The sequence below is a fragment of the Ascaphus truei genome, chromosome 11 (genome assembly GCF_040206685.1).
Source record: "Ascaphus truei isolate aAscTru1 chromosome 11, aAscTru1.hap1, whole genome shotgun sequence".
NCBI classification, from domain to species: Eukaryota; Metazoa; Chordata; class Amphibia; order Anura; family Ascaphidae; genus Ascaphus; species Ascaphus truei.
The window spans coordinates 29780517-29806099 of record NC_134493.1 but is presented as its reverse complement, the minus strand read 5'-3'; the positions used below and the strand labels follow the sequence as shown (position 1 = coordinate 29806099).

The following is a 25583-nucleotide window of genomic DNA, read 5'->3' as shown; positions in this document are numbered from 1 at the left end:
CCCAGGCAAAATGGTACCCAGCCCTGCACAATATAGCCCTATCCCTAGCATGGTTATGTGAATAAGTGAGTATTTACCCATATTTAATAACCTAAATGAAACGATCAATTCTACACATTACATCTTAAGACAGTTTAACAATAAAGGAATAAATAAAAGGTTCACCAAATAAAGAATGAACAAAAAAAATTCAACTTCCATTTCTAGCTTACAATTACATATATACGCACGCACGCACGCACGCACGCACATATAATGTACACGCTTACCGGTGAAGAAAAGATGCCTCTTTGTGGTTTCTTTTCTTTTTTCTAAGCAAGGATTGAAAAGACGCAGGAGCTGTAAGACGCGCTCCTCTCTGCGTGACTCTGTCAGGCAGGCATCATTCATTACCAGGTAGGGATAAATCTTGCCATTATGGCCTCGGATGTAGAGGCGTCGGGCAGCGGTGTTGTGCTTCTGTACTATCTCCACTCGAGGCATAAATCTAGTGAAAAGAATGAGATAAAAGGATGTGTGACTTCCATGGCTACAATCCACTGGCGTTCAAGCACGCTCAGCCCCGACTCTATAATGTTTTATATTACATCTCCTGTGGGGGGGGGGGGGGGAAGTCTCTATGTCTTTGGAACGGCAGCTGCACTCGTCCTTCAATAAAGTGTGGGCCCTTACTCACCCTCTAATGAAACCAGTAAAAAGTACTGTGACATTTCTTGCGCTTCTAAATTCACCTTTCAGCATGAAATCTATAAAACTAAACCTATACAAGTAATTCAGAGAAGAGCCTTTGAGGTTTCAAAGGCTCTGCACAGTAAAAATGAATTTACAAAGAACTTTCTTGTTGGCCCAGTACAAGGTAATGGAACCCAAGATAAATGTATACACCGAGATCTGCAAGGTTGGTAATGGTAGAATTTTATCAATGAAAAACGCTAATGTTGAGCCACTAAAGGGTACCACAAACTACGGCAAATCTTCCTTTAAACTACTAAACGTAGAAACATTGCGCCGTGGATGATCAGACTCGCTTTCCAACAACTTCAATATAAAATTCTACGTGCCAATGAGACGTTAAAAACGGGCCGTAAACAAGAATTTGGTTGGATTTACTGACATACACAGCGCTTTGCGGGTGCAATGAATCATTTCCCCCGGAGAGCTCACAATCTAAGGTTTGGTACGTACGGTACAGGTAATTTAATTTCTCACAAGGAGAGCCGCCACTGGGATTCAAACAAGGTAAAGACACTTGGAAAACAGTGATCTTACACTCCACTGCTCCCCAGCTTACTGCGCACACAAACATTGCATGGACCGCAGGACATTAAAGGGGTTACTGCTTTCATCCCACATGGTTAAAGCTTTACGTGTGGTAATAGAAACTCTTTCCTAAGAATCGGTTTGCGATCATTACATTGCATAGGACAAAAAGATTGATCAGCGTTGTGAAGTACGACTTGCAAAATAAAAATGTATCCGTGGGAAGCGCTGTTCATTGTTCATGTTAGTTTAGTTTAATGGACTCGAACGCTCAATCAAAAAGAACTGTAAAATGTTTCAGCGCGTGCAAAGGTGATCACGCTCGTAACTTCCCAGCCCTGCAAATCTATTCTCTGTTTAAATCAGCAATGTAAAAATGAAATCAGTAAGAAGCTTTTATCGCTGGATCAGATAAGCCTCATCAGGTCCTGTATAATACAAAGTCGTATATACACACATATATACATATATACATATACACATACACACACAGTTCCACCCCCTTATAACGTAGTGCTTGGGGTCCAAATAATCACACCGCGTTATAAGCGGATCGCGTTAGAAATAATGTACCATTGTATGCGTTGTACAATAAAGTATTTACAACGCCAATAATCGTGTTGTAAAGTATTCATAAACACGAAAATTGGGAGCCACCCTTGCACCGCGTTATAAGCGGATTCGCGTTGTAACGGATCGCGCTATAACGGGGTTGAGCTGTATATATAAAAATTTTTCCTATAACTTTTTTTACAACATTTGCATCCAATTTTTTGGAAATTGCAGTTCAAGTTTAAGAAGAGATGGCTCAGCTGCCAACCAGCAAGGGGCTCCTAATTAGCAGGGGGAAATGTTGCAGCAATTTAAAGCCAACAGACAACTTGACATGTCCCCAGGTTCAGTCCTCCAGCAAGAACCACAGGCCAGGTTTTCAGGCAAAACATCGTCAAGTTGTGGCAGTGATAATTAGAGTGAGGTTACTTAAGTGTACATTCAAGATCTCTTGAAAACCTGGACTTGCTGGTTGCTCCTAAGGACTGAACTCGGGATGCCATTAACTGGTTGTGTTTTTACTGTTTAGTCATACAGATGCAGCAACGAGTATCCAAACACTTGCCTTTGAAAATCTGGGGCAATCTCCCAGTAACGCTGCAACATTTCTGCAAACAGACTAATGGCCCATCGGATTAACACAGCAGGGGTCCCTGGCAGTCACATTCAGTTTGAATGGGACTGCCAGGGACCCCCGCTGTGTTAATCCGATGGGCCATTAGTCTGTCACAGAAATGTTGCAGCATTAGGCCTCGGTCCTGCTGCGCTCGTTGGCGCGGGCGGCCATGTCGCGAGTTCCCCACCAGCAGGGGAATCCTGCGGAGCCGGTCCCGGTCCCCCCTGGCTGCACAGCTGACTACACGCTGTGGCGCGTCAGCCGCTAGGAGACACAAGAGAATGGTGTTTCCTAGCGTTGACGCGTCACGTGGTGTGGCTGTGAGCCAATGGGGAGGGGAGGCTTCGGGAGGAGAGGCTTCGGGGAGCGGGGAGGAGTGTGGAGTGAAAGCAGGTGAGTGCCTGTCTGTGTGTGTGTCTGAGTGCGTGCGTGCCTGCCTCTGTCTGTGTGTGTGTGTGTGTGTATGAGTGCGTGAGTGAGTGCCTGCCTGCCTGTGTCTGTGTGTGTATGTGTGTGCCCGAGTGCGTGAGTGCCTGCCTCTGTCTGTGTGTGTGTGTGTGTGTATGAGTGCGTGAGTGAGTGCCTGCCTGCCTGTGTCTGTGTGTGTGTCTGTGTGTGTGTGTGTGTGTGTGTGTGTATGTGTGTATGAGTGCGTGAGTGCCTGCCTGCCTGTGTGTGTGTGAGTATGAGTGCGTGAGTGCCTGCCTGCCTGCGTGTGTGTGTGTGTGTGTGTGTATGAGTGCGTGAGTGACTGCCTGCCTGTGTGTGTGTGTGTGTGTGTGTATGAATGAGTGCCTGCGTGTGTGGGTGTTTAAACTTACCCTCAGCAGCTCCAGCCCGAGTCCGTGGAGGGAGGGGGGGGGGAAAGTAGCGGGTCCCTCCGCTCAAGCCACGCCCCCCCTCCCTATCAAGCCTCCCACTCCCGCCCTCCTCCCGCTCCCTACAGACCGCATATCGCGGTCTGTGTATCTCAGCGCACCGCCTGTCTGCAGTGCGGGTGCGCTGACTCTGGGAGCGGGGCCTTAGCCTTACTGGGGTATTGCCCTAGATTTTCCCAGGCAAGTGTTCGGATACTCGTGGCTGCATCAGTACGTCTTTGTATTTCAGCATGTTATTATCAAGAATGGAAGATGAACCGTCAAAGAAAGGAGAGGTGGAAACACTATTACAGAAAAGTTAAGTAGCAAGATAACTAAAAGCGGGTACCACAATGGCAATGTTAATAAACCCTGCATCACAGTCAATGGGTATGACAGTTGTAAGGTTTTAATACATGATCTGCAACTGCAATTATCTAGATTTTATATGAAACAAGATTTTTTTTTTTTTAAAACGCAATATGAATCTTACCTTGCAATTTTGATGTAATAATGTGTTGGTTTTGGCATAAGGAACTCTCCAGGAATCTCAACCTCCGCTGTCTGCGCTGAGAAATTGCTTAGGAAGCGGCATTTTTCTTCTATTAGGAAGAACTTGGGTAATTGCTTAGTTTTGGCTTCTAAGATTTTGATCCACTTCTTCAGTTTAGAAATGAGATTGTGAAGTTTCATGGATCCTGGGACACTGAAGTCAAAATCTAAAAGAAAAGAAAATAATGTAAACTTGAACAAAGATTGTAACATTTAATTAGTTGTTTAATAAATCTAAATATGATTATTCTGGTCAAGTGAAATCAAGAAGTAACAAATAGCCCGTAAACTTCGAGAGACTTCGCTACATTGCATTATACGCTCTGCTTTTTTGATCGGAGGACTTATACTCTTTATTAAGTAGGAAAAGTATTGAACTGAATAAATAGACAAAAAATAAAAAACGACAGCTGTTATGATATCCAAGAGGAAGTGGAGTTCACCAAGCATGGAAAAATTACAGCTCTTTAGAGCCAGAATATGAGTATTTTTATTAGTAGTCATTGAAAAACAAAAAAACATACGTTTAAGGTTAAGCAAGCAATGCTTCCGCTGAGAATCTTCTACTGTGACCACATTTCAGACACACATCCATTAAACAGAAGCAGTAAAAAAAAAAAAAAGGTAACAATTCAGCATTCACTACAATTTAATTTCCGATAGTGTGCAAACAATCCCTGGGACTAGAGAAGACTGCAGTGATGCCTTTTACCCTGGTGGCCTTCATCCATTAAATTTAATCATATGGTTCAGAACTTCCATTATCTACTGTCATGCAACTGTTGTGCCTCACAGAGTACATCATGAAATTCTTAATGGGCACAAGATATGTAGGTCATATTTAAAGCTGGAAGCTACTTTAAAGAGAATCCCATCAGCCTATTGCAGAATCCTGGACATTGAAATGCTTGAGAAGCCACTTTTCCACTAAACGCAGAGTGTACTGTAAGTTAAACAAGAGCTTCGCTGCTGACCAAGATAAGACAATGTGCAAATTGTGCCATTGGCAGAATCGCAATCCAGTGTGTCTATATAAAGCAGGGATCTCAATCCAGTGTGTATGTAATAAAGCAGGGATCTCAATCCAGTGTGTATGTAATAAAGCAGCGATCTCAATCCAGTGTGTATGTAATAAAGCAGCGATCTCAATCAAGTGTGCATATCAAAGGAGGGATCTCAATCCAGTGTGCATATCAAAGGAGGGATCTCAATCCAGTGTGCATATCAAAGGAGGGATCTCAATCCAGTGTGTATATAAAATAGTAGCGATCTCAATCCAGTGTTATATAAAATAGTAGCGATCTCAATCCAGTGTGTATGTAATAAAGTAGGGATCTCAATCCAGTGTGTATGTAATAAAGTAGGGATCTCAATCCAGTGTGCATATCATAAAGCAGGGATCTCAATCCAGTGTGCATATCATAAAGCAGGGATCTCAATCTAGTGTGTACGTAATAAAGCAGGGATCTCAATCTAGTGTGTATGTAATAAAGCAGGGATCTCAATCTAGTGTGTATGTAATAAAGCAGCGATCTCAATCCAGTGTGCATATCATAAAGTAGGGATCTCAATCCAGTGTGCATATCAAAGGAGGGATCTCAATCCAGTGTGCATATCAAAGGAGGGATCTCAATCCAGTGTGTATATCATAAAGTAAAATCATGTTTTATACACCAAACTGAAACTAGTCAATTATTTGTCAGACACCTGTCAATTGAGAAATTATGGGGAGGACAGTCACAAATCCCACTCTTCCTCCCTCCTGTGGAGCAGAATGGGGGAGCCATCTTATTTGGTACATAGACAACAGCCTGCCATTTTAAAAGACCTACACTATACATAGTAAATGGTCATGCATTGTATTTAACTCTTTCATTGTGTCACAATGTACGCACATCTTTCCAATGATCACAGGGACAATGGGTTAAACAGAAATCTTAAATAATTCAAAGCTGTATTTTGTACTCAACATTACATAAGCTTTTCTCTGTAGGAGATGCAAACTACTGACAGTAAGCATTTCAACATATGTTTTTGTTTGCAAACTATGATTGCCAAATATTTTAAAGCTTTCCAAGTTCTGTATATGGCCATACAAACTTAGAGGACAAAAAACAGTGACAGGGTGAGGTATGGAAAGAAAGTGCCGTTTGGGGTAATGAATGATACCGTGTTACATTAAGCTGCAAAGGAAATATGGTGCAGTTTCAGATAATGTAACCAGTTCCCATAAAGGATATTATTTCATTGAAGATGCTCGAGTAGTCCGAGCATCCCAGGGTTGCAAAACATTTAGCCCCATTCGGCAGCCATGAACTGCACTGCATTGATGGTGTAACTGTGAAGGAATCTCTTACGCAGCAATAAATCCTACTCAAAGGAAAAAATTAAGAGGAGTTCCTGTAATGTGTTGGTGAAATCAGTGGTAGTTTGGAAGCTAGGATAAAAAAGTAGCCCGATATAACCAAAACACAGTGGAACACTTCAAATCCATGCTGGTTTGATATTGAAGGGACTGGTGCTTTAAGTAAATGGTACCAAGTTGTATGCAAAGACAAGCACTAAATAACAACTTTAATAACTCCCGTATACTTCCTTTTTTTTTGCAGTCAAGTAAAAGCATGAATGGCACTGTCAAAATTATATTTTCTCTTGCGACACAAGAAATGTGCCAGCTCCCTATATATATTATTAACAGACACGAGGTTATGAGCAGCATAAAATATATAGCGTATTCATTACTTATAGAACCACCATAGCAGAAGAACAAAGTGGATGTACATTACCAGTTGTAAATTGGCTTTTTAGTTTCTGAAAGACTGGGTCTTGTGCTGTAGCCTGTGCCCTCCTGGCAAGCGATTCAGACGCTGCACTGGAGAACAAGGTAGAGACATTGGACACATTCTCCAGACCCACACCAAAGGTGCTAACCAGCTTCTTCACAAAGTTCAGGGTGTGGGGGGTAATTTTAGCATCAGAAACTGCTCCACTCTTCTCAAAGGCCACAGAGTAGCATTTTGCCAGCCCCTGCTGCAGTTGTCGAAGGACCTAGAAACACAATGACAGAATGTCCTCTTTGAGTTTGGAATATGTTATTTGCTGCCTTCAACACCCTCAGCAGAAGGATTATACAGAGTTATGCCACTTCTTATTCTGCTTCATAAAATAACCACAAGATAGTTAAAACATTATCTACCCCCATGTAGAAAACAATCATTATAAAACAAATGATTGTAGATACTACAAAACAGTAATATCAAATTCCTAAAGTTTCTTTGCACGGGATTGTGATGGTAGGGGTAGATTTAGCTGCTTTTAAATAAAGGTTAAGCCCACCATTACCCCTACCTGTCAATGATATGATGTATTTATGTATGTACAGTTCATTGTACCTGTCCTATATATGTTATTCTTCAAGTATGTAAAACAGTGATGTACAGCTCTGTTCAAGAGGGTGGACATGCAGGGATTAACTCTCTTGCAAAAGGAGCAGTAATTACATCAGAGTTTGGTATTATAGACCTGGACACTGACGGTATTAGGCCCATTGTTGAGGAACAGGGAGAGGTTGACCACCTGCTGAGTGGACTTGTTCTGCAAGAAAGCTGTAAGCCCTGGGGCTATATCTGTATTGTATGACTGTGGAGGGGAATTGTATGGGCATTGTCCTGTATCTGCCTACATCTTGTGGACTATGTTAAGGATATGAATGGCCACATTTGGGCTTCCTGGCCCACCTTCACAACCCCAGTAATCTCATCAACCGGTTCTGAAGCCATGTGTAGAGACCAAGACTATTGTTCCTACCGAGCCTCAAGAGTCATTCTGGACCTGATAGCTTTTGTGAAGGCTGCGTGTTGACAGAGTTGAAAGCGGACAGGAAGTCCGCAGAAGGGAACCGAGGAACCAGTGCAGGGGTCTGGAGCATGCGGTGGAGCTGCGGTCTGTGTGTGCAGTGGCAGCCTGAGCCGTTTGGAGTGACGGCGGGGAATTTAAAACTGCTAGGTAGCAGAGAGCAAGGCAGTGCTGCCCATACTACCGAGGACAGCGGCACAAGTTGGGAATGTGTATCGGGGTAAACTTCTGGACGGAGGTCCCCAGGTTGTTCCCCTAGTTGGGCGAGTTTGTGTGGGTTTTATGTACTGGAGGTTTGTAGAAACTTTTTCCAATAAATTCACTTTTGTTCAACTCTACAGTACTGATCCCTTGTGTAATTGTCCTGGTCTCCCGTAACAGGGATGACCCAGTTAATGAAACTTAAAATGCACACAACACTTGCCTCTTCATGCCAGTTCTCTCTGAACCAGACCATCTGGTCTACGATGCCTTCCAAAGAGGACAAGAGAGTGGGATGTAGTTCTCGCTGCATGTGCATTATTCGGCTGCAACGCCACATGGGTGCTGTGGCTCTTATTGGTCCTGGATCAGAGGCAGAATGTGACTGAGTGCCTACTGAACTTGGCTGTTGCTGTCCAGAGTCTATAAGAAAATTAAGATGGTTAAACCATACTTTAGCACGGCTTCTTTGTATGGTAAAACAATGGGCAGCACATCAGCTGTGTCCAGAATACTTCCCGTTTATGGATTACCCACTGGATTCATTTGTAGGGTGGGGGATTTGGGTCATTTATATTGCTGATGTATTTAAGAAACAGAGTATGTGTCATAGTACAGGCATACCCCAGTTTAAGGACACTCACTTTAAGTACACTCGTGAGTAAGGACATATCGTCCAATAGGCAAACGGCAGCTCGCTCATGCGCCTGTCAGCACGTCATGAACAGCAATACCGGCTCCCTACCTGTACCGAAGCTGTGCGCAAGCGGTGAGACTATAGAGCCTGTTACAAATGCGTTATTTACATCACTTTGCACGTATAGAACGATTGCAGTACAGTACATGCATCGATAAAGTGAAGCACTACCTTTTTTCCACTTAAGTACATTTTCGCTTTACATACATGCTCTGGACCCATTGCGTACGTTAATGTGGGGTATGCCTGTATATCTATTTTTCTTAATATTTGATATTTATACCAAGAATTATAAAAAAACAGTCTAAAGTAGCAATCTACATTTACTAAATCAATGCAAGCCATTTTCCTTGCACACATGCCATTTAAGTGAACTTATTACTGACAAATTCTCTGGGAGAGTTTCTTGTCCTGATGAAGGTCCCCTGAAGACCGAATCCTATTAAACAGTTTTGTGGTGTGAGATGGACACTGTAAAATACCGGTTGTGATACTGTATGAGACGAAAACTTTACATTTCGTGGAAATCACATTTTCTTTTTAAATTTACATTTTTCAAGGCTGTCAGTAGACAAAAGGAAACCATGAAATTACTTCTTTCCCACAATCAATAGATGTGACTAAAATCGGAGATTTGTGGTGCTTATAATCCAAGAGTCACATCATTTTATGCCTCACCACTTTTGTAACGCTCCCGTTGCTCTATCTTCAGGGTTAAATAGAGAGTCCTGATGGGGAAATACACAGCCTGGGGATATACTCTTCCAACCTGAGTAAAATGACAGAACACAAGTTATTATGACACTGTCTGCCTAGACTGAAATGCAGACAAGCAGGAAATGTGAAAGAAATATATTATCCCTGGCAGTCAGTGTTCCAGCAGCACAAAAATAACCCAACATTGGATTATCATCAATCTACATACGGAGTCCACTTATAAGGATATGGCCACTTATAGGAAACCTGAAGAAAAAAATCCAGGCAGCAAAATCCATCTATTGAGTGAAGATGTTAATCTGTGATATTGTATCCGATTTGAAGCCGAGTATGATTACCTTCAGAAATGTTGGCTACCTTTTTTCATTGACCCTTTTCTAAAGCAGCACTTTTTGTAAATTCAGGCCAGGCTTTTATTAGATGTTGTGAAAAACTAAATATTGTTTGGCAGAAAAAGAGGCAAAGCCATTGCATTGGGAAATGCTGATAATGTGCACACTCATTGTGTCTGTGCAACTGATACAAAGGTCTGCTTAAGGAGGCTTATGAAGACGTTTGTGAAACAGAAATGGAAGCGGAGGGCATGCACTACCTTGCCCCAAGCACTTTGATATACAATACATTGCAGGCCCTTGTGATATTGAAGGGGCCAATAAGAGCCCAATCTGCTTATTTTCAATCCTATGGGCATTGTTTTGTGATGGTTAGGGGACACTGAGCAATGTACAAGCATAACGTTGTCCGGCTTTTAGCCGCCATTTGGGCAAACTGTAAATACTTAACATGAACAAAAGACTGGACAGCCCTACGTAATGAATAATGACCATTCTAAATGCCTAATATGAACTGGAAAGCAACCAACAAACAGACAGGGTACTTACAATTCACTACACAATAAAGAAACAATCCACCCTTCACTCCCTCCGTTCCTGTTTAAGTTACCAGTGCTACTTGTTTAAAAAAAAAAAAAAAGGGGGGGGGGGATTTAAATTGATGCTGCAGCTTCCTATTGACCCGAGATTTGGCAGCCATTTTGTTTTCCCAGAGGGAGATTTAAACCCGGTAAGTATCTCTGGAAACAGGGGGTCCCCGGAACTAAAAATAGTGGTGTTTGGCTCAGGGGGAAAATAAATAAAAGAGTAGGTGGGACTTTAAGCAAAACACAGGAGGAGAGCTGGACAAGAGGGAAGGCATTTGCCTCTGGTATGGGAGATATGATACCCACTCCAATTCCTTGTGGCTTCTGGCAAGTTACTTTCCTTACCACCAATCAGATTGTAAGACTTTTTTTGGGAAGGGGTTCGTTCTTCCTTGCCTGTCCTACTGTATGTACACCTCTGTGCACAATAAAAGAGTGGCATATGGACACTGTATTCATGTTTCAGCGCACTTCTGAAGGCACTATGCAGGCTTCAGGAAGAAGTGCAGATATGGCACATTTCTACACCTTGTGCTAAGGGTCAATTAAAGAGCATCCTTTCGATCATCTTTCTGCATTAAATCCAGAGACAGCATAATTTGATCAGCGCTGCAAAGACACCAGCTAGTGGAGGAGGAGAAACAGCAGCATAATGACACCAGCTAGTCTATAAATGAGGCCACAATTCCCACTGTACCCAGTAGTAATTGCTGGCAGTGCCCATTAGAGAGTAACCCTACCCCACATAATTGAACCACCAAGGGTGAAAAATATCCACTTAAAGTAAAAAGAAACCACTTTTACCAAATTAGGTTCCTTGGCTACTTAGATATAAGTAGATATTAACAAGCAGTTTGTGGCTTTATATACTGTAGACACGGTTCACAGTGCATTACATTGGTGGAACAATGCCTGTAACAGGTTCTTATGATTTCCAAAAGCCTGAAAAGGAAAATTATTTTAGCCATCTTTCCCACAATAGCTTTAATGTGCCCTAATCCCAGAAGGCAGGTATTTATGGATTTAAATCATCTTCATATGGAGCATTTTGTTACAAATTCCTAACAAGCCTTCAGAAAATATGCACAGAACAGGTCACTGGTGATACAGTATATTTCTGGGTCATTTATAACACGAACATGGTTTCTATGGCAACTGATTATCAAAATCCTGCACTCTGCATTATGTAGTGTAAGTTTTTTTTTAGTCCACTCTGTCCGAGGAATTGCCACACAAATGTGAAGTCTAGCATTATTTCTAGCGAGATCCAAATTGGGGTCAGGTATAAAATAAATGTTCAATTGTCCAGCGTTCCTCTTTCCCAGAAGCCCCACCTCTTACACAGAAAAAAAGACATTGCCAAGAATGATTTATTTATAAAATGTTTTACCAGGAAGTAATACATTGAGAGTTACCTCTCGTTTTCAACTACAGCTCAACCCCGTTATAACGTGATCCGTTACAACGCGAATCCGCTTATAACGCGATGCAAGCGTGGCTCCCAATTTGTGTACTTATGAATACCTTACAACACGATTATTGATATCTTAAAGCTGCAGTTCAGTCAATATCCTGCATGTGTGTTTTTTTTTAATAAATCAGTTCTGTACTGTGAGAAAATACTTGTAGCATTTTCTTTTTTTTAAAAAACAACTTTGAAAGACAATTTTTAATGTATTCTAATGTAACGAGCATTTTTGTTTCTATAGCAACCCTTTAGAAAGGCACAACCCCTTCCTTTTCTGTAACAGGCTCTGGCACACCCCTTTGTGAGTCCTGCCCCCTCCACAGCCGTGCACAAGCATGAGCACAAATGTATCAGTCATTGCCTGGTCACATGATCTTCCCCCAGAACTGACAGAGCAGCAGCAGCAGAAAAGGAGAGTAGCTCAGAATGAATTAATTAAACCTTATTCCATTGCACGTGTGTAGTTAATGTTAAATATTAACAACTCATTTAAAATCAAATCTGTATATATAATACTGTCAACAATATGTATATTTAATTTTGTGTGTATGTGAATGTGTACAATTCAATGTGTGTGTTATTAAAATTAATAATGGCTTGTTCTTGTATAGCGCTGCTAGTTTTACATAGCACAGGGCCCTGCGGAGCTTAGGTATGTATGTGTGTGTATGATATAGATATATATGCACACGCACGCATATACATGCACACATACACATGTACATACACACACACACACACACACACACACACGCACACAAACATGCGCACACATACATAGACACGCACACACAGTGTGTATGTATATATTTATGGTATTGCTTGACCTGAGGAAGTGAGGAAAACTCTTGAAAGCTTGTCCCATGACACAAATTCTTGGTCCAAATAAAAAAAGGTATCAACAAATACTGAAGAACTCATATATTCTGGTGTGTGTATGTATGTATATATATATAGTGTGTGTGTATATATATATATATATATGTATATACATGTATATATATATGTATGTATGGATATATAGCGAAGGTCAGCAGCCGGCAGCAACAGAGGACAGCAGCCGGCAGCGACAGAGGACAGAAGCCAGCGGCGGAGGGAGAGAAGGACGGCATCCTGCAGCGAAGCTCGGCAGCGACAGAGGACAGCAGCCGGCGGCGGAGGGAGAGAAGGACGGCATCCTGCAGCGAAGCTCGGCAGCGACAGAGGACAGCAGCCGGCGGCGGAGGGAGAGAAGGACGGCATCCTGTAGCGAAGCTCAGCAGCGGCAGAGGACAGCAGCCGGCGGCGGAGGGAGAGAAGGACGGCATCCTGTAGCGAAGCTCAGCAGCGGCAGAGGACAGCAGCCGGCGGCGGAGGGAGAGAAGGACGGCATCCTGCAGCGAAGCTCAGCAGCGGCAGAGGACAGCAGCCGGCGGCGGAGGGAGAGAAGGACGGCATCCTGCAGCGAAGCTCGGCAGCGACAGAGGACAGCAGCCGGCGGCGGAGGGAGAGAAGGACGGCATCCTGCAGCGAAGCTCGGCAGCGACAGAGGACAGCAGCCGGCGGCGGAGGGAGAGAAGGACGGCATCCTGTAGCGAAGCTCAGCAGCGGCAGAGGACAGCAGCCGGCGGCGGAGGGAGAGAAGGACGGCATCCTGTAGCGAAGCTCAGCAGCGACAGAGGACAGCAGCCGGCAGCGGAGAGAAGGACGGCATCCTGTAGCGAAGCTCGGCAGCGACAGAGGACAGAAGCCAGCGGCGGAGGGAGAGAAGGACGGCATCCTGCAGCGAAGCTCGGCAGCGACAGAGGACAGCAGCCGGCGGCGGCGGGAGAGAAGGACGGCATCCTGTAGCGAAGCTCAGCAGCGACAGAGGACAGCAGCCGGCGGCGGAGGGAGAGAAGAACGGCATCCTGTAGCGAAGCTCAGCAGCGGCAGAGGACAGCAGCCGGCGGCGGAGGGAGAGAAGGACGGCATCCTGCAGCGAAGCTCGGCAGCGACAGAGGACAGCAGCCGGCGGCGGAGGGAGAGAAGGACGGCATCCTGCAGCGAAGCTCGGCAGCGACAGAGGACAGCAGCCGGCGGCGGAGGGAGAGAAGGACGGCATCCTGTAGCGAAGCTCAGCAGCGGCAGAGGACAGCAGCCGGCGGCGGAGGGAGAGAAGGAAGCCATCCTGCAGCGAAGCTCGGCAGCGACAGAGGACAGCAGCCGGCGGCGGAGGGAGAGAAGGACGGCATCCTGTAGCGAAGCTCAGCAGCGGCAGAGGACAGCAGCCGGCGGCGGAGGGAGAGAAGGACGGCATCCTGCAGCGAAGCTCGGCAGCGACAGAGGACAGCAGCCGGCGGCGGAGGGAGAGAAGGACGGCATCCTGTAGCGAAGCTCGGCAGCGGCAGAGGACAGCAGCCGGCGGCGCAGGGAGAGAAGGACGGCATCCTGCAGCGAAGCTCGGCAGCGGCAGATGACAGCAGCCGGCGGCGGAGGGAGAGAAGGACGGCATCCTGCAGCGAAGCTCGGCAGAGGACAGCAGGTGGTGGCGGAGGGAGAAAAGGACCATGTGAATGGGACAGGAGCGGGACAGGAGGGCGGTAGGGTGAAGTTACGCTGTGGCAGCGGCAGACACCGGAAGTCAGAGAATACTTCTGTCAGACCGCTGGGGTGTGTGTGTGTGTGTGTGTATAGATAGATATATCTATCTATATAGATATACACACACACACACACACACACACATATAGAGAGAGATATATATCTAGATATCTCACACACACAACCTGGCTGCAACCCCCCCTATCCCCCCCCCCCCGAGGGCAGCGCAACCCCACTCCATCTCCCGCACGGGCAGGGAGGCAGGCACAGGGATCGGGGCAGAAGGGGGACACCACACAGCAGCAGATCGGGAGCGAGCACACGTCACTGGGAGACTCATGAATATTCATGAGCTTCCACTGACTGACAGAAGCAGAAAAAAAAACCAGATCCCTTCACTAATTATGTCACCAAATTTCACCGATCAATACACGGAGAACGGAATGACCTGCAGCTATACAGTTCTTTAGTTAAGTAGAAATTGCCCACATGAAACTATTAAAGTAAAAAAATTAATTAAAAAAAAAAAAAGACTGAACTGCAGCTTTAAATACTTTATTGTACAATGCATACAATTTTACATTATTTCTAACGCGATACGCTATTACCTGGCTGATGAGGTTCAGAAGAAGCTTTCCTTCTGAGCCAACCAAGCAGGTGAGAAGCTGTGGAATCCAAGCCAACCACTGGATGGGCGGCACTCCAACGCAATACTTGTCTATTGCATCAGCCAGAGTGTTCTTGTCATCATCAAAACTCAGAAGCCACAGGACCTGAAGAAGTCAAGCAAAGTACACACAACTTAACACTGAAGCAAACAGAACCGTTTCTGAGACCTTAAAGGTAACACAGACTATCACGGCTGAAAGTTATAAGCAAGCGCTAGAAGGTAACCATACGGGGTTTTTTAAAATTGTTATTTTCAAGAAAATATATTTACAGTATATCAAAATAATCAGGAAGCTTTAAAATGGGTATTTCTACATTTGATTTACGACGTCAAGATTTAGTCTTCTATCTTTAGATTCACCAAATGTTTAGATCCTGCCCACATCTCTATATAACACACTTTCAGCACAATGAATTAGTCCAAGTCTCAGATAAACTTTAATACTCTACCACTAAAATAATATATACATTCAGAAGGTTGCATTAATGGACAGGAATGGAAACATTTACATGAAGAAACCATTTCCCCCCTCTAACTTGTGGTGCTTAACATCCCATTGCACTCTTATTTGGATTGTATATGGTTTAAAATCCTTTGAAAATCTCCAGTTTTATTGTCCAGTACCTACTTTTGCCAAATATTTTCTTGACTTGCTCTCATTCTGGTGGCGACAAGCGTGCAGGTAGCAGGTGATGGCAGATACGCCCAAGTGCAACTGGCGCTCTTTAACAAAGATATTCTCCAGGTAGTCTCCCCACATTGCCCAAGCCTTGACCAGCACGTCATGCATCTGGACAGCTGCAGAAAAGGCTTTGTTTGCATCTTCAGACCTGGGACACAGAGCAGCGATGTTTAATGCAGAGCAGTACATTTGAGTTTTCCGTTTTACTAAAACACAGCCATGTCAAGTTGCAGGAAAGTGCAAACTTTAGATTAGAAGGACTGCAGCCCTGTTGGTGATATCCTGTATTCATTTAGTTTAATTGATCCTGCTGTGTGTAGGTTACAACAATCACACCTGGATTTTTGTTTTGCAGGAAGAAGTATGCAGGTAACAGAAACATGGAAATACAGTTTATATTTTAAGTAGATAAGAAAGAAAAAAAACCTATTCTGAGACACAGAGACTCATTTAAAGATCATTACAATGTTGCATTACAAATTAGTTTGCGGCTGCAACATGAGGCCAAGACTAGGCTGAAATCTTTTAATATTCTCCATAGTGTGCGGTAATCGCCCCATTATGAACTAATTTATGAATTTTAACTAATTATTTATCCCACATACTGTATATGCATGAATATTGTTTTATAAATGAAGGCGCATTATGAGCTGTGCTGTGGTAAACACTTTGGGGACATTTCCAAATGAAATCTCTGCTACAAGGATTCCTTTTCGCAGATGGAGATTAGGAGATATAGCCATCTTTATGTATCTTTCCATGCATCTCTTTCTATCGGGCTTCTTTCCCACCCCCTTAAGACACTAGCCTTTCGCCAAGACATAATTGAACATCATAGAAACAAAGAATTTGACGGAAGATGAGAACCACATGGCCCAACTTGTCTGCCCATTTGCAGTAAAACCTCAGGCCCGATTAGGCTTTCGTTCGTACTTAGCCTTGTGTTTATCCCAAACAGGGTTTAATTCCCTTACTCACTCGCCTCTTCTACCACATCAGCATTGTTCAAATATGAAGGTGAAACATTGCATTGCATTAGTAACAATTCATGAACCGCCCACTAGAGACAGAACTACGTACAGTATCTTCAATAAGGAATGAATGATGTTTTCACATTAACTTTGCTTGTAGTATTCCTAATGTGCCCACGGCATAACTCAAGAATGAAGTCCGTTCCTGAATTATTTACGTGTTAATGGCCATTTGTTGTGTTACAGTTTCAAAAACAGGAAAGAGAAAACTGCATTGAGAAAGGTTTTATGTGAGATGAGAAACTATTTAGGTCACAAGGATTGCAATTATTTGTGACCAGACTCCAAGTTCATCTTCATTGTGCATCAGAAAGATGCCAAGTGCTGTGACCCTGTATATAGCGGTATGTATATTTGTATAGCATCAATGGCATACGCAGTGCTATTGCCTAAGATCGTACATGTCAGAAAACTGGAAAGTATAACACAAAACAAGGAAAAATGTATCAAATCTAAAAGTAAACACTAGGAGCAAGAAGTCTGTGCCCTGATCCCCATACAAATGAAGGTATGGGGGTCCTGCTGCCTCTACATGTAAAAGGCATTGCTCATTGTGCCAAGATGGACCAGTATGGCGACAACAGCCCAAAAAGCCCCTTACTGTATGTACGGCTTTCAATAACTATTTTAGATTAGATTGTAAGCTCTTCGGGGCAGGGACTCCTTTTCCTAAATGTTACTTTTACGTCTGAAGCACTTCCTCCCATTATGTGTTATTTGTATAATTTTTTATTTATATGAGTGTCACGTGTATTACTGCTGTGAAGCGCTATGTACATCAATGGCGCCATATAAATAAAGATATACAAACATTTTTGCAGCTCCATAGCAGATGAGGATGCAGTTTTACACAGTATAGAATAACGAGAATGCATTAAAGTGAATGCAAAAAAACAAACATCTTTATGTCATTTGTAATTTATTGTAGGTAATGTTTTATATATTTATAGATGGTATGCAAATTATACGTGCAATACATTTGTAACTCCAGGAGTGCTAAAGGGACTTGCAACACATTGCAAGTTAGGTCCCAAAAGTCATGGCCATTTATGGTTGAAAACTGCTATATTTCTGCAGCAGACTGTGTGCCTAAGAAACGCTCGGTGCAGCAATTCTACCTATCAATGACTGCACAGTTATAAAGCACCTAGGAGAACATTTCCAAAGGCAATAGTCTTTAAATAGCCTGCTAATCACTCAGTCTCCAAAATTGATAACAAAAGGACAGTTCCACAATGAAGCACGAACTGCGGAGAAGATCCTATAAAAACACAATAATACAGCACCCACATAAGTAGGCAGTTTTGTTTTTATCTCGGTACCAATACTTAAAGGAAAGCATGATGCATAAGCTAATAACCTCAACTGACAGAAAGACTATTAAAAAGCTAATTAGCCTTAATATAGCAGAACCAATTTTGTTCCTTATGTTAACAAAAAAAAAAACTCCTTCCACTAGCCTGGCCCAGTTCAGGAGTGTGATTACTGCGGGAGCAGTCTGACAAATGACTCACTTTATCAGCGCTTTCTATTCCTAACCGAGTTTGCCTCTTCCTTTCTCTCCTCCACGCCTGGGTGATCTATCACAGGGGCCCGCACGACTTTCTTCATACCACTACTATCACCTTGTTCACAACGTAGGAGGCGACAGAGGGATTTGCACCCACTGCTGACCTTTCAAGAGCTGGCACAAGGAGGTCTTCCTTATGCTCTTACAACCGGCAAAAATAAATAAAGGCTATCTTGCACTGAAGCAGGAGGCCAGTGGTCGATAATAAAACACAAACTACGTTATCCATCCATTCCAGCATGTTCTTGTTCATGTAAAATTGCACAGCTCTTTCTGGTGTTTCTGCGGCTATTCCTTACTTTGCATTGTATACAGTACATCCTTAAAGCTATCCGCTTGTATTTTTTTAGACTTCAGTTATTAAACAGCTGTAATTCAATCAAGAATGTTAGCTTCTCCGAGAGAAGGGCTTAAAGTGCTCTTGTGCTTTAAAGCAATAGCATATGCAAAAAGTGGTACTCTCTAAGGATCATAAATCACAAAGTATCCTTGGCTGCTGAAGGTAGCTCTGTGGTGCAGGGAATGTCCTGCAAACCCCCAGGTTCAGGAAGCTGAATAGTAACTGTCATCACTCCACAAAGATACCTGGAAAAAGGCCCCATGCAGGGTGGAAACGTAGGGATACTTGAATAAAATGTTGAAAAAAAGCGTACAATGCTATGCAGAAATGAGGCTGCCCTCCGGGAATCTCCCTTGCAGAGCTAATGGCATTTTCTAAAGTAGGGATACTGCGATTCATATTCCACGATTCATCATACCGTGTAATGGATATCAATAATTAACACATTATAATAACATTCTGCACATGTACTTGTTTCATATTCCCCGTGTATCCACCAAATCCACTTCCTCTCCTCTCCCCCCTCTATGTCTGCAGCAATTAGCCACATGATTTAATCACTTCAGTGGTGAAAAAACCTCTTTAAAACCCGAGTTAATAATATAGAAGTGCAGCTCTTGTGAAAGTGAGGAGTGGCAGACTGTATAAAAGCACTAAAAGAGATACGCATTGCAAGTCTTCTGGCACTGAAGGGGTCAATGGTTAACCAGAACATTCATTTTTCATTTGTTTGGAGAAGGGAGTTAGCACGGAGGGGGAATGCGTGGACGTGCGTGGACGTGAAAGGGTGCGGACGAGGCGCAGACCGTGTATGCAAGGGATCGCTGGCTCCTTTATACATACTTGTTAATCTGAGCCAGAAACATTCCCTTCAGTGCGTAAAACTCGGCTGTCATCTCCTTGGTAAAATACTTCAAGTTTGTTGATTCAATCACCTCCAGGCCCTGTTGAAAATGTTTTTCACAGACACCGTTCAGCACACATTAAATTGACAGACAAGCACCACAGGTGTAGCCCCCACTTACACTCAGATCTAAATTCTGCAAAAACTGGTTCTTTTTAAGCCTCAAACACATCTTCTTTTGGCAAATTACACTACTTATTTATAGTCATCTTTCTAGGACCAATACAACTACTATCACCCTTGAATGCTGATATAGGGCAATAGTGAAATACTCAACAGAAGAAAAGTCACAAAAATACCCCCCAACCCACTAAACTTATGTGGTCATAAAAAAAGGTGATCGAGTCAGTACTGGGGAATCTCAAATGTGAAGCAGAGTAAAAAAATAATGGATCTCATTGAGACTATTTCAAATGCTCCCAGGAAACGTTCTGCATGAAATGGGACAGAAACTACAGGGAAAACGCAGCATCTAATGGGTCCTTGCACAAGGTTAAACCATCCTCATCAAATTAACACTTCAGGCTGTTGTAATTGGATTTAGGAACATCTACCCCCCCCCCCCCCCCCGGTTCTCTCACTCCACCTTCTTGACCCCAGCCAGGCTACTGTCTTGCCTTGGAAAGGAAAAACTCTTCAAAATGTTTTGTGCTATTTATCCACTTAAACTAATGTCCTAATGGCAGGATACGAAAGACACGCTGCTGTTTTGTTCACTGTTCTCCATTGAGTACTGATGCTACTACACACATTGAAAAAAAAATAATAAAACACACACACACACACACACACACACACACACACACACACACACACACACACACAAATTAAAGCGACTATTTGTTTTTGAATATATATATAAATATATATATTTATATATAACTTTGGCCATTTAAACGCATTTCTTTTGCATCTCTATGATATTTTTTTCCCTCCATAGGACTTTCGAGGTCTGTGGAGACAGAACCCTATGACACTTTCATGCAGCTTTACCAAATCAATGAGCTGGGAAATGTCTAGCATTAAAAGTTATCGGGATTTCGTACCATGACTGTGTTTATATACCTTATGTGAGTGCACATCTATATGATTTTATCTGTGATGATCTCTAATACACTTTGAGACGTATTGCGCTGCTAAAAAAAAAAAAATTTAAAAAAAAAATTAAAAAAAAAAAGTTGTGCTATAATAATTTTACTGTGGACACACAAACAAGGACCCGCTGCAGTATGTATTGTTGCTATTTTCCTACAATAAACGCTGCACTGAAAGTGATGGAAGATACGGACTCTTTGGGCTCACGCACCTTTTCCATAGGACTTTTTGGCTCACACACCTTGTATACCCCCCACCCTATCTTATTACAAAACTACACATTCTGTATGTTTCCATTTGGTACTTCCTACTCCTATAGAGTTCTGTTGTCTCTATCCAAAGCAGTAAACGGTGCCACACGTAAAAAAAAAAAAACATGTTCCATGCACCTACTACTCTTTTGCCGCTGCTGACGCATTCAGAAACAGATTCACCAACTGCCTGTTCTTTACCTGCATGCATTCGTTTTTGCCCATGACTCCAGCCAGCTGAAGGTAGCATTTGACTTGCTGACGGATCTTCTGGAAACAGTCCACAATGGGCACGGTAGGAATAGTGTGGATCCGGCTCAGTATGTCCAGAGCTACATTCACCAGTCCCTGCTTGCGGGCAATCTTTCCATACTGGATAATAGCGGAGGCCGAGGCATGAACGCCCAACATGGCATTGTTCGAACTGGGATCATGCTGCGTGCTGTTGTCATAGGCATTTACTATGGCTGCCAAATACAGAAAGAAATCCCCCAATTATTGCGTGTTTTCACAACCATTAACACTTTATTCTAGTGCTCACTGGCAACGATAGTTGGGTGTAAACCCCACTGGTAGGGCATTAGCAGAGTCCTTCTAAAACATGTCTCTGCTCTCAGTATGTGACCGGCACTGACCGTTAGCAAAGAACCTCTCCCATGTAAAGCAGGGGAGTCGGAAATATGCAGTTGCACTAGGCAGCACTGGGATAAAGATACAGGAACCTACATGTCCATCTGCAATAACCGCAGAACCCCTCCACTGCTGGTGGATACACCATAGAATGCGGTTACGTGAGCTTACAGTAATCAAATATACATTAAGATTGCTTGTCCAGTCTCATTGCACATTTCCCAAGTGAATCATTTAAAGAAAAAAAAACAACACACTTATTACTGTGACTACCATTCTGAAAATTGGCTGACGCAATGCCCTTCTGTAAGCATAAACACTGGGAATCCACACACAAAATCCTGATACTTTGAAGAAATGAATAACCTCTGTGGCTTCACAGAAGGGTTACATACAGTACACAGTTTATTTGGCCAAAACAATGTACATAAAATCATATATATATATAAAAAAAGTTAATTGTAGCAAACATAGCGTAAAAGGCAATAATATTAGTACAAAAACTCAGACCAAGGAAAGTCAGTGGTGCTTCAACTCAGATGAAAAACAAGATTGTGCTACGTACCCTGGTAGTGATGTTGTCTCCACATGAAGATGCTGCTCCAGTGGGATAAGTCGTCAGACACAATTGGAAGCCTATTCCGCCAGGTTTTCACCACTGTCTTCATGTCGTGAAGACTGTTATTCCTGCCCAAGTTGGTTGGTTGCAAACCTGCATTAATTTGAGCTGCCTCCTGAAGTTCGATGATTTGCTGTGCTGCCTAAAATGTGAGATTGTAAGAGTTGTATTCACACACGGCTGGCACTGAACCTTTTACATGTAGAGGCAGAGACTACGATGGGAAGACCAATATACTAGGCTTGTGAGTGCAGCAGATGACGAGAAAGGAGCTTAATGTCCATTTATTACACACGTAACGATGGTTCTATTCTTATACTGGACAGAGGTACCAGAAACACGAGGCAAAGTACACAAACCTTTCCATGAAAAGGCAATAAGTCACATTGAAGTGGTTATTACTATAGAACATAGGATTTAAACTACTTTGGCCAAAGAATTGAACTAAAGGAGGAGAAGATATGAGAAGATGCTTATGAGAAGATAAACAGATAAGTATTTAAGTACTGTATATTATTTGTCATGTTGGATGTTGCACTGGGGCTGTGTGTGTTTTGTTCTATACATGAGGTCACAATCCTAGTAGAACTACTGACAGAAATATATACATGGCCGCCGACAGAAGAGGGGGGGGGTGGGAGGGGGAGAGGAGAGCCGGGACAAGCGTTTTTGGGAGGTGGTTTGTATGTATTTTGGGGGTGGGGGTCATATTTCTTTGGGGGTGGTTTTATTTTGGATGTATTTGGGGGTGGAGGGGGTTTGTATGTATTTGGGGTGGAAGAGGTTTGTATATGTTTGGGGGTTGTATATATTTGGGGGGGGTGGGGATTTCCATGTATTTGAGGGGTTGTATGTATTTGAGGGGAGGGGAGATGTGTGTATTTGGTGGTGGGGGGATTGTATGTATTTGGTGGCTGTTCAAAAAAAAATATATTTGTGGGGAAGTTTTTTTTAATATGTATTTGGGGGGTGCAGGGGGTTTGCGTGTATTTGGGGGGTCTGTGTATTTGGGGCTGGGGGGGATTGTGTGTGTGGAGGAGAGAGAATGAGTGTGAGGAGGGGTAATTGAGAGAGTGGGGTAATTGATGGAGAGTGGGGGTGAGGGGTAAGATTGATACGGGGGGGGAAATAGAGGGGGCTCGCGAGATGTGAAATGGGGGGCGGGGGAAGGGGGGGTTCGCAAGTCCACCGACACTGGGAGAGAACAGGGTGGTTGTAACTAGTCCTGGGCCAATCTGTCTGCGGCCCATAATATATATGATGTGGTGGGTTTGGGTTCTTGGCTTACAGGAGCTGTGTGCTTATTACTGTAGAATACCTAAACATACTCTGTTTGTGGACCCTGGGCAGCAAAAATGTTCAGATATCTTAAAGAGATGCCCAACTTCGTATATCTTCCTGAGATATAGATATATAATAGAGACCATAACGTTATGTTTACCGCTAAAGAACAAAGGAAAAGATGAGCGGAAGGAGGGACATTTCTGGAACACACTTGCACATTCCATCAATGGAACCAACTCTCTGCTCTCGAAGCGGCTCTTCAGTCAGAGAGACAAAGATAACAGTTGTATTTGCTGCTAATGAAACTAAATAAGATAAATGCCCGAGACTCTGCTCACATTCACAAAGTCAAACCTCCTGAAACAAAATAAATTAGGCAAAGTAATATTTTTCACAATTATCACAGTATCAGCTCACACAATACCGTCACCTTCATTCTCCCCCATTCATCATGTACATTTAATTTTCTTGCAGGTATTTAATCACATGCTATCTGATATAAAAAAAAAAGTAATTACTGCGGCTGCAAACTCACGGCTCAGTTTGTACTTTTGTCATTCACTGTCCCTGTTAAAATCCTTGTGGTAGGGGTGATATATGCAAGAATATATACATGACACAGGGATCATATTTGTGATGTGTTTATGTTTAAAGAAAGACACATCGATTTACTCAAGTGCCTGGGTGTGACTGTGTATAGGTGTTCTTATATGTGTGTGTGACTGTGTATAGGTGTTCTTATATGTGTGTGTGACTGTGTATAGGTGTTCTTATATGTGTGTGTGAATGTGTATAGGTGTTCTTATATGTGCGTGTGATGGTGTATACTGTATAGGTTTTCTTGTATATTCGAGCATGTGTGTGTATATGTGTATATATGTGTGTGTATTTGTATGTGTGTATACACACACACACACACACACACACACACACACACACACACACACTAAAAAAATCACATGTGAGCACATTCAAATGTCTTAGGCCGAGTCCCCGGTGGTGACGGCGGCGCGCGCCACACACCAGGCAGGCCCCAGTGGTTTCTGTTGTCTTGACTCACAAAGCGCGATAGCCAGCAGGGAAGACAACAATTTTGTCCAGGAAAGCGGCTACACGGTCACGTGATGTGCGTGGAGCCAATGGCAGCGAAGGGGGGGGGGGGGGGGGGGGGAGACAATTGTATCTAAAAAGAGCCTGAGTGTTTGTATCTGCTGCTAGCTGCAGCTTTTAAATTCAGGTCCCCGGACCCTGTCTGGGGCTCAGGTCAGGTTTCCGAGGTAAATCAGCACAGAGGATACTTTGCAGACATCTTTATTGTAGTACATTAAAGATCCCACATGTGCAGCTCTTCTCCATCTATCCTGATCAAACTTTTCCCTGTTAAAATCTCCTGTGGTTTCATTTTGTAGGTCCTCTTAAATCCTGATTTTCTTATAATAATAACAACACTTTCCATCTCTGCCCTGCTCACAGCACCACTGAAATCATTGCTGTATTTTTTATCCCTAAGAAAACTATTTTGCTGCCAGAGCTGGCCCTAAAAGGGTTAAATGATGAAATGGATGTTAACATTAGTGGATAATGTGTTGCATGGCTAAGTGCTTCCAATGTATTGCAACATTCCCATGTTTTGCAAAGGGGAATTTGGCTGTCATGCTGAGAGGGGTAACAGAGTGAGAATGGAGGGACCTCACCTTCTCAGTGCAGCCCCAGCAGGGAGCCTTGTAAGAAGAGAGTTGCTTGCTTATCCATTCCAAGCTGAAGCCCTGAAAACAGAGGGATCCCCCCACCCCCGTCACGGCCGCGCTCCCTGTTTTGGCCACGCCCCCATCGCTCCCTACAGACTGCGGCTTTAAGCTCTGCACGCGCCATCAGGATACCAGGCGCGCCGCAGCCAACACTGGTGCCGTAGCCTTAGACAGGTCTGTAACCCTGCCTTTCACCATTATTACGGTAGTAACATAGCCGGTTTTTACCCACTTTTATATAGAGAGTGCTATAGTACTTCTTTTGTCTTCTCTTCTCATATCTAATTGGGAATCCTGGAAAGATCTTTGGGGTTAAGCAGCAGACATTGGACTTCACTGTACATTTGGGTGCATGTAGGGGCCCTCTATTACGCTAGTATCATAGCTGTTTTTTACCCACTTTTATATAGAGTGCCATAGTACTTCCTTTGTCACATTGCACCATTATCACCTAGCATACAGTGCTTCCACTGCAGCAAGGGATTCTGGGAAATGACATGCAA

The 25583-nt window shown here is 43.3% G+C and overlaps 1 protein-coding gene across 2 annotated transcripts in view; it reads right to left on the bottom strand.

The window, feature by feature from the left end:
• TRRAP (transformation/transcription domain associated protein) overlaps nt 1-25583 on the bottom strand; it is a 127917-nt gene that overhangs the window by 17439 nt on the left and 84895 nt on the right. For both annotated transcript variants that reach the window (XM_075565475.1, XM_075565476.1), the window contains 10 exons: nt 21995-22190; nt 21001-21266; nt 19393-19493; nt 15555-15756; nt 14865-15029; nt 9269-9359; nt 8117-8316; nt 6624-6885; nt 3779-4004; nt 270-487 (listed from right to left, as the gene is read on the bottom strand). In XM_075565475.1, the coding sequence (XP_075421590.1) occupies nt 270-487; nt 3779-4004; nt 6624-6885; nt 8117-8316; nt 9269-9359; nt 14865-15029; nt 15555-15756; nt 19393-19493; nt 21001-21266; nt 21995-22190 (1927 nt within the window). The remainder of the gene's footprint in view (nt 1-269; nt 488-3778; nt 4005-6623; nt 6886-8116; nt 8317-9268; nt 9360-14864; nt 15030-15554; nt 15757-19392; nt 19494-21000; nt 21267-21994; nt 22191-25583) is intronic.